We start from the raw sequence: 8,662 nt of genomic DNA, 5'->3' as shown, positions 1-8,662 counted from the left end.
ATAGGCTAACTGAAATGTTATTATATTATAATACATTTGGTATTATGGGTGCTAGTGTGTATTTTCATAAAAGGGACCAAGGTGGGGCCCACTCCTTAAAGGCCATTTTAGTGAGGTTGAAATTAGATGGCCCAAAAGCCCTCCAAACCCAATAGAGCGCCCTTGGCGACAAAAAAGAGGACCATAAAGTGAACGCGTAGGCCCAAGTTGTTTGTACGGTGGTGATGGTTGTACCCTTGTAGGTCATAAACCTCATAATTTAGACGCGCCTAGTGGTAGCGCGTGAGAGTAGGTTGAAAAGATCGAATTAGATAGAAGGTCGTGATTGGATGCCAAGTGCATCGTGGCGCGCACACACACTCAACTCGACTCACGAGTTGCGAACGTCTCTTTCTTCCACTCCCCTCTCCAACGACTGACTGAAGTTGAAGAGGTCTTGTCTTCTCTTTCCTTGCCCAACACTTACGTTAATTTCTCTTCATCTTCTTCAGAAATCTTTTTTATTTATTTATTTATTTATTTATCAGATCGTTGCTTTTGTACTCTTGAAGCTCATGGCCGAGTGATCGGAGCCTTTGGACTTTCAAAGATCGGAGCAATTTGCTTTCAATTTTCTGTCTCGGGTAATTACTCCAAACCCTTGAAGATTTTCATTTTGTGCTAACATAGATTGTAATTTGGGGATGTTTTCGTTTATGTTATGCAATTCACCTCCTTCACAATGTTATGGTTCGAATTTCTTACTACCATTTGTGTCAATTGCTGTCATTGTGTTGTGGGTGCCTAAAAATGGGGTTTCAGATGCAAAGGGCAAAATGGGTATATGTTTTTACAAGAAAGAAAGACACTTCTTATTGAAGAAGAGGCTGGATACTGATATACGCTGACATATTCATATCAGCCCGACATTGATTTCTTCTGCTTTGATGCTTTCTAGGCTTTTGGCATAAAAATGCTAGCTTTATTATGGAAAGCAAAATTCTTATACTGGTATTAAAATGCACTGTTAATCATGCTTTTCAGTTTGTGGAATTGTAGAAATTGGGAATCGAACCAATCTATCTACCGGTGTGCAATGTTCAATCATTTCTCCCAAAATTCTGGAATTAAGCTTCTTAATTTTTCTTTTTTGTGGCCATTTGCTAAAATGCTTCAAGTAATTTAAATGCACACTCATTGTGGTTTAACGTTTGCAGGGTCATCACTTAGTCCTTGTCCTTGGTCTGCATGTTTTCCTGTAATCATCCTCTATATTCCCAGCAGAACTTTGCTTATTTTTATTGTTTTTAATGTTGTGCTGTTTATAGGTTTCAGATGGATACAGTGTCGCAAAGATTCTCAGAAGAGTTGCCTCAGCCCACTGTCCACAGTCATGTGGATGGTGGTATGGTAGGTGACCATTCTTCGCAGCCTGCAACATGTGCTCTATGCCTGAGGATCCTTTCACCCGAAAATGAGGGAACCGGAGATCTTGAAACTATCAGCATATGTGGAGATTGTAAATTTTTGTACCTTGAAGATCTTGGTACCCCCACACATGATGCTTATCAGAGGAGGTCGTCTACAAGAAGAAGAGCTAGGTACAGCAGTTCGGAGTCACTTGAGAATATTTTCTCACAACAATTCTCGCATATGATTAATCTGGTGAGGCAGAACCAATCTCCTGGCTCTGGGCTTGAGGATCAACCTGTAGATGGTGACTCTGCTGCTAGGATATCACAGCGCACAAGTTCCCGTACTACGCCAAGTGGGTCTAGAAGATGGCGTCGGGTACCCTCTGATACTGAAAGTGATGGTTTTGATAATGTGGATTCTCTCTATGGGGAGAGTGAATCAAATCTCAGTTTTGGTCGGTACAGGGTATTTCATGGTGAGAGTGATGCCATTTCTTTTAGTGCTTATGGAGGGGACTCTGATGCATCTGTAGACCTGCATGGTTTCCTGGATACAGATACGTTTATTCAACCAGATGGTGGAAGTGCTTTTGATAGTGATACTGACATTGATCCAATGCATGCTGGTCTCGACCAATGGAACTCAGATGACCCTGAAGAAGAGGAAGAAGATGATGATGATGATGATGAGGGGGATGACGAAGATGATGAATGGGAAGCTGATGCTGAGGAAAACATAGTTGAATCTACCGAAGCCACAGGTCAACTTCGAAATCTTTTAATTTCGAGTCCCAGTGGAAGTAACTCCCGTGTCAATTGGCGCCAACATATATATTCTCCTCAATCTGAGGGTCTGATTCGTTGGAGAATGAGGGAAAGGAGTCAAATATATACCCGTAATATCTTTCCTAACTTGGAGGACTCGGAGTTTCTGCCTTATGTTGGAAATTCTGGTGATTATCTTGATGCAGGAGGCTTTGAAGAATTGCTCGAGCATCTTGCTGAGGCTGACAGCTTAAGACGAGGAGCACCTCCTACTGCTGTGTCCTTTGTGAAGAATCTGCCCCGTGTTGTTATTAATGAGGAACATGGGAAGCATGATGGCTTAGCCTGTGCAATTTGCAAAGATGTAATGCCTATTGGCACTGAAGTAAATCAGCTTCCCTGCTTTCACCTGTATCACCCTTCCTGTATTCTGCCATGGTTGAGTGCAAGAAATTCTTGCCCCCTTTGTCGATTTGAGCTACCAACTGATGACAAAGACTATGAGGAGGGGAAGCGGAACTTTAGTCGTAGAGTGGAAATCCACAATGTCCGGCAGCAGAATGCAAGTGGGGACAGTTCCTTTGGTGTTTCCAATAGAGCTGAAGAAGATGAAGAGCATGATTTTCGTGAAAGTAGAATCGAGCAGAGCTCCCTACCAGGTAGGGGACCGGCCACTAATAGCTCCAACGGAGAAAACAGTCGGGGAAGATGGTTTCTTCTTGCTGCTGCTCCAATTGTCAGTCTCATGGGCATTGTTCTTGTGCTGTGGTTAGGCAGTCCCCTAATGGAAAGAGGTGGTCTGGCGGGAGAGCGCAACTTCAGTGATCAGGGCCAACGCCGGAGTCATGTTGCTGGCACCTCACCCAACCACAGGGAGAACAGAAGCAGGAGATGGTGGTCACTTTTCTGAAGGGAGTCTCAAATTGTTAGTAAATAAGGATGCTAAGTGTGGCGTTTTTCTTTTCCTGACTTATTGTCATGTTCTGTTCCAGTCTTTGATGTATAATCATGTCAATTGGTCCGTTTAATTGTACCTCTTCTCCTTTTATCACCAGATGCGACTGCAGTTTTCTATATGTTACAGCTTGAATTTTGCTGGCTCCTCCTTGTTTAAACGATTAAGATTTGAATTTAGTTTGAGCTTCAAAAATAGCATAGCAAATTTTCAAATGCTCTTAAAATTTTATCATCCATGAAAAATCATGGTGTCGTCACCTTCCCTAAGTTTTCTTATTGAATGCCCATCATTCGTCATCAACTGTATGCTGTGATATGCTGGATTTGATGACGATACATTTTAATATCAAGTTTGCCTGATTTGCCGATGATGTTAATGGCGTCAGCTGATTTAAAATTCCAGCTCTATTGTTATGAACCTTTAGATTTGCAACGGGAGGGAATTTGGCCCCCTTTTATCAGCTGATTTGTTGATGATGCTAGCTGATGTTAATGCATGTGTAGATGAGAATAAACGTGAATCTTTAGATCTATAATATAAGTAAACACAAATACAGTAAAAAATCCATTTCCTCAAATCCCCACCTTGACCAAATTCTAGCTCTATTGTTACTTCGGAAGAAATTCCAAATTCAAATAGCCTTCTCCTATGTAAGAAAAAAAAAAAATCTCCCCTCGTACTCATTCCATTTATCATACTTATTTTCGCCCACCACAATTGTATGATTGTATCTAAAAAAAGCACATCACCCACCAAAATTGTATTTAAGAAAATACATTATTCACCAACATCCTCCAAAATTTAAAAAGGCGGCCATGGGCCCATGACTGATATAACAGCAACTTTTTATTGTTTTTAGGTCTGTATTTTTAAAACTTTTACATAAGAACCCAAATAAATTTATGACTAAAAATTTCTTCAAAAGAGGCGATCAGGCGACGAATAAGTCCGGATCATAGACATGCAAAAGATAAATGGGGGGCAAAAACCCTCCCGTTATCAATAATTGCTTCCAATTTACAAGGTAGGGGGCCAAGTAACTAAACACCCCATTAATCCTTGGGGAAAAGTATAATATACAGGCACCTGCTAAACGAAGACTGACAACTGACCTCCCTACGGACCAAAAAATTCTTGGGCGCAAAGCCAGCTGCCACAATTCACGAGTGCTCCTCAGTACCGTGAAACAGGTTTGCACTTGACAGCTTCCATTGGAGGAAAGAATTTCAAGCTTTCAACTATTAGCTATTAACGCTGGTTGCCAAAGAATTAATAGCAGAAGGCCCCCACTCTGCTCCCCATTCTTCCTCCCTTCAACCCCAAGAGGAATTAGTTACAGAAGGTGTGGTGTGGCCGGCAACAACTTCTGGCGGTTTTTCAGAAGAGTATGTTGAGGTACAAAACAATCCACCCAGCCATGGAGAAGACAGCAAATATATGAACCCAGAACAAGACGGCAGCGGCCTCCCTTCCACAACCTCTTAAATTTGCAACAGCACCTACAGACAAGGTTAATTTTGTTACTCACTGCTATTCCATTGCACAATGCTGTGCAAAAGAAATATAAAAACAATAATAGAATACAGGTGTACCAGAAAGGACAGATGTGGGCATTGTGTGCTGGAGCAGCAGGACAAACCGGAACATCTTATCATCAGGAGGGAGGAAACCGAGCTTATCAGCCATCATTACAATGCCGAGTCCTACAGGTGGCACCAAGACTAATCGTGCGAATATAATTGCAACAGTTGTTCGTACACCAAGTTTTGAACTTCCTGGACCTGCAAATAACACAGACATGTCATGACGTCATTCATCTAAACTCAAACCTAATAGGTGGGGAGCGAACAATCATTGTCTATGAGGATAAATACTATAGCAAAACCATATTTCTCTATAAATAGCATATATAGATTGTTTATGCATGACCAAATTACAAAGGGATGTCAACTCACCATCAACAAGGTTGCCACCTAGTGCCAACAGAATGCAAGGAATCATGGCCTCCCTGATAATCATCAATATTGTGAGATTATACCAAATATCACAGAATAATAAAATTAACAGGAACTAATAATGTTAGCACAAACAATCCACTCAACATTGTTTGCAGACATCGTTTCAGTTACTTTTGAACATAAATGGAATATAGAAATTATATATGCTTCACAGCCTCCAGCATAATATATACAAGTACGCCCCAAACCTAGCCAAATGACAGGTTACTACAAGTCTCTTCACAAGGCAATCCTTGTTTTCATATCTACCATGGTCCATCAAGTGTCAATCGGTTGAGGTTCCTATTTACCAGAGGGGAAGCAAAGCTATTCACATCAAGGCTTCTACTTAATCCAGAAATTCTAATCCTAAAACACTAGACCAATAAACTGTTCCCACAGCTGAAACCCACAAAATTAAGTTTCATAACCAGAGACATCTATCACATCCATATTCAACCAAGGAAAGAGGCTATAGTAATTGTATAAGTTCAACATTTACACTATAATGCTACTGAAGCTCTTCTATAATCTTGCATATACAAACCAGAATAACATCAATCTCCCAAGTTGCAATAATTTTTTTTTTTTTTTTTTGGGGGCAAATCTTGAGTAGAATTGTTTGAGTTTTTTAACTTTGATGTTTTCCATCAACATCAATAAACCTCTTTCTCCACCAACATCAATAAACACCCTAAAATGCAGCCTACTTAAACAAACAAAAGAAAAACAATATATGCAACTTAATAGGCTAATATAGCAAATGAATAACCAACAACATTCCTAGGCAAGAAAACCACCAAATATTGTCAACTACCCTTATGATAAGATTCAACTGAGCATACCCGAGGATAATGCAGCTGTCAGTGAAGAAGAAAAGTGGGCCATCAGCTGTAAAGATTATTTTCTTTAAAATTGGTATCGCTCCAAGTACCATGGCTAGGATCTGCAGAAAAATTATGCATACTAATTAGGGTCTATTATGAGATTAATGCTCCAACTGATAATTGTCCTCAACAAATAAAATTATTAAATTAGTTTAACAAAATAATATAACTTACAGAAGCTATTATTGGGGGTTGAAGAAGTTGTCTGAGCTTCAACTTCTCGTAGAGAAAAACTAAGAAATTTGTAATCTGCATCATGAATGGCATGTAACTAGAACCATAGTATATACCAAAGACAAACAGGCATAAAAAAGCACTGAAGTAAAATGGAAAGTCGCAAATGTAAAGTGCAAAGCTGTTATCCTTCATGGATCTACGTCTGAAGCAGATCAAAAATTGAAAAACCCGTAACCTGCCTATCATTGCTACTAACTTGTGTCATTCCGACAACACACTTCCAAACATTATTAAATAAGAAAACATCAAGACATATAGGACCAGATATATATATGAATAAAGCCATTCTCACCTTATCTTTCTTTGAGGCATTTGAGTTAGTTTCTACAACCTCTTGTTCATGTGTTGCCTCTTCATTTTCTTCATGTGTAAGCAATGGAACTTGATCGGGTGTCTTGCTGTTTCGAGGGCTTTTGATTGGGAGACTTTCTTCATCAATGTCAAAGGTACCCTCCGGAGGGGGGGCCAACATGTGAAATACATAAGTGTATAGGATGATTGCACCAACCTATATATGCATTCACAGAAATACAAAATGTTTAGTACTTCATCGTAAATGATTGAATTAGTGTGCAGAAAAAATTAAGTATTGAATCACTGCATCATTTGCAACTTGTATTCAAGAGTACAAACTTTGGCGATTAAGAGTGAAATGAAAAATGCCTACCCACTGGCCAAATGAAATATAGGCTGTCCCATCTGTGCTACATCGGGTCGAGTCACCAAAAGGGTTCGATTTGTCTCTACATAAAGCTGAAATCAGAACCAGTGGCACATTCCCGATGTTTCCTGTAACCGATGTTAAGCCCCAAAGAAATCAAATTAAGCTAACACGTTATGCACAAAGTAGCCAGGGTGCAGCTTAAATTGAAAATTAAATAAAAAAAACACTGTGCTTCATGTAGCCTTGTAAAATGTTCAATCATGATAATCTATTGAAGTTAATAGTTTGCGTACATCCAATGTCAAATTGTGAAACAATAAAACTATTCAATTTTTGCATACCTATTCCAATTTGTACAATTGTAAACTTGAAGAAGGGATAAGGGGGATGGACAATGGATGCAACAATAAACCCTATTATGGAGCCTGATGTACTACCCAGAACGACATTCACAGGAATAAACCACCTGCAAAAGTATAAAGTTCAACTTAGAATACAATTGTTTACACTCTGTTGCTATGGGAATATAAAAACCAAAAGAACTAACTCTTACCACTCAAGCATCTTCTGTATGGTAACGGCTTGCCCAAGTTGAGAGAATATCAAACATGGAAGCAAAAGTGAGAAAACCAACTGCAATAATAGTTGGAAAATCAGTCATACAATACACAGTATGTATATACTGGAAAGTGGCTTGTAATGCAAGAGAGAACAATGGGGAACAAAAGGTATGGGAGGAGGCAATAAGTGGGTTTTGCTTACCCCATTTAAGAGTTTCCTTCCATTGGCGGGTAAAATGTTAACGTACTTGGAAGCCATAAGAAGGCCCAAAGAGCACACTGTAAAAACCTTGGCTATGGGGAGTACTGCAATCTTGATTGTCCCGATTAACGACTCCCCTCCGGCCCTATTGGCCACCTCCGCCACGGCCAAAATGCTTTCCATGTTTTACCAAACTATACCAAATCTATTGCAGCTTCTTAAAACTGCACCAATTCGCACAAATTATTTCTCATGCAATCAGAACCAGGTTACCCACAATTCAAATCTTCTCCCCTAGTTTATTATACCGGATTAAAAAGGGGATTTCCAGACCAATATATACTCTTTTTGTTTCTGCCGAAGCCTGTCTTCCTCTGCAAAGTTTCCACCAATCATCAAAATGAACAAAAAGAATCGATAAAAACGTAAAATTCAATCAAAGTAGAAGAAGGAAAGCAGTCCCAACCTAAATTCGCTTCAGGTGTCTAGCTGCCACGGATCCAACGCTGAATTCGCAACACAAATAAACAAAACAAGAAATTAAAAAACAGATTAACAGAAAATAAATTAATCAAGCAAGCAACCAAACAAACAAAGAAAGGAGCGTACAGAACAATGAGAAATCCGAAATCGAACAAAACTGGAAATCGAAGCACAAAAACAAAAACAAGCTTCGAGTCGTCTGAGTTACCTACTCTTGCTCGGGTGTGTGTGTCTCTCTCTCGACGCTCTGTTGGTAGTTAGTTGCCGCTATTGCCACCTCCCTCTCAAACTCTATTATTTAATTAATTTATTCTAATTTCTAACCAGTTCCCAATTAGTTTTGAGCACCGGGATTCTGAAACTCGGGACCGTCCAGGCTGTCCAGCTATATTTAAGTAATCGCCGAGTTGTCGAAATTGCCCCTCCAACTTCCGTGTGTTACCGACTTTACCCTTGCCCCTCCGTCACCCTTCCGTACCAACGAAATTTCCACGCATCTCGCAATCCTTCATCGA

The 8,662-nt window shown here is 39.8% G+C and overlaps 2 protein-coding genes across 7 annotated transcripts; one reads left to right on the top strand and one right to left on the bottom strand.

Annotated features, from left to right (window-relative positions):
• The first annotated feature begins 414 nt into the window (after positions 1-414).
• On the top strand, positions 415-3,309 carry LOC147281264 (RING/U-box superfamily protein). 3 transcript variants are annotated; one of them, XM_086249353.1, is made up of 3 exons: positions 415-433; positions 552-623; positions 1,308-3,309. In XM_086249353.1, exon 3 carries the CDS (start codon positions 1,315-1,317, stop codon positions 3,067-3,069), a length of 1,755 nt encoding a protein of 584 aa, XP_086105479.1. In that variant the 5' UTR covers positions 415-433; positions 552-623; positions 1,308-1,314; the 3' UTR covers positions 3,070-3,309. The 3 variants fall into 3 exon arrangements, with proteins under 3 accessions (XP_086105479.1, XP_086105480.1, XP_086105478.1); XM_086249354.1 differs by lacking the exon at positions 415-433 and having other exon boundaries at positions 456-623; positions 1,315-3,309; XM_086249352.1 differs by lacking the exon at positions 415-433 and having other exon boundaries at positions 456-623.
• Positions 3,310-4,081: 772 nt separating this feature from the next.
• On the bottom strand, positions 4,082-8,434 carry LOC147281263 (Auxin efflux carrier family protein). Of its 4 annotated transcripts, none has more exons than XM_086249007.1 (13): positions 8,360-8,434; positions 8,131-8,170; positions 7,973-8,038; positions 7,665-7,888; positions 7,456-7,535; positions 7,244-7,368; positions 6,906-7,027; positions 6,531-6,746; positions 6,176-6,250; positions 5,960-6,060; positions 5,073-5,125; positions 4,710-4,898; positions 4,082-4,616 (listed from the first exon to the last, which is right to left on the bottom strand). In XM_086249007.1, exons 4-13 carry the CDS (start codon positions 7,845-7,847, stop codon positions 4,495-4,497), a joined length of 1,266 nt encoding a protein of 421 aa, XP_086105133.1. In that variant the 5' UTR covers positions 7,848-7,888; positions 7,973-8,038; positions 8,131-8,170; positions 8,360-8,434; the 3' UTR covers positions 4,082-4,494. The 4 variants fall into 4 exon arrangements, with proteins under 4 accessions (XP_086105133.1, XP_086105132.1, XP_086105135.1 ...); XM_086249006.1 differs by having other exon boundaries at positions 8,356-8,389; XM_086249009.1 differs by having other exon boundaries at positions 7,998-8,038; positions 8,360-8,374.
• Positions 8,435-8,662: the final 228 nt, after the last annotated feature.

Source organism: Dryas octopetala, chromosome 6 (genome assembly GCF_963921425.1).
Source record: "Dryas octopetala chromosome 6, drDryOcto1.1, whole genome shotgun sequence".
NCBI classification, from domain to species: domain Eukaryota; kingdom Viridiplantae; phylum Streptophyta; class Magnoliopsida; order Rosales; family Rosaceae; genus Dryas; species Dryas octopetala.
This window is presented reverse-complemented; position numbering and strand designations above follow the sequence as displayed.

Coding starts and splice junctions, on each gene's coding strand:
- LOC147281264 (XM_086249353.1), top strand. CDS start 1,315: ATGGATACAGTGTCGCAAAGATTCTCAGAAGAGTTGCCTCAGCCCACT.
- LOC147281263 (XM_086249007.1), bottom strand. CDS start 7,847: ATGGAAAGCATTTTGGCCGTGGCGGAGGTGGCCAATAGGGCCGGAGGG. Junction 7,536..7,664: donor GAAGGAAACTCTTAAATGGG/GTAAGCAAAACC, acceptor CTATTATTGCAG/TTGGTTTTCTCACTTTTGCT. Junction 4,617..4,709: donor GCCCACATCTGTCCTTTCTG/GTACACCTGTAT, acceptor CCTTGTCTGTAG/GTGCTGTTGCAAATTTAAGA.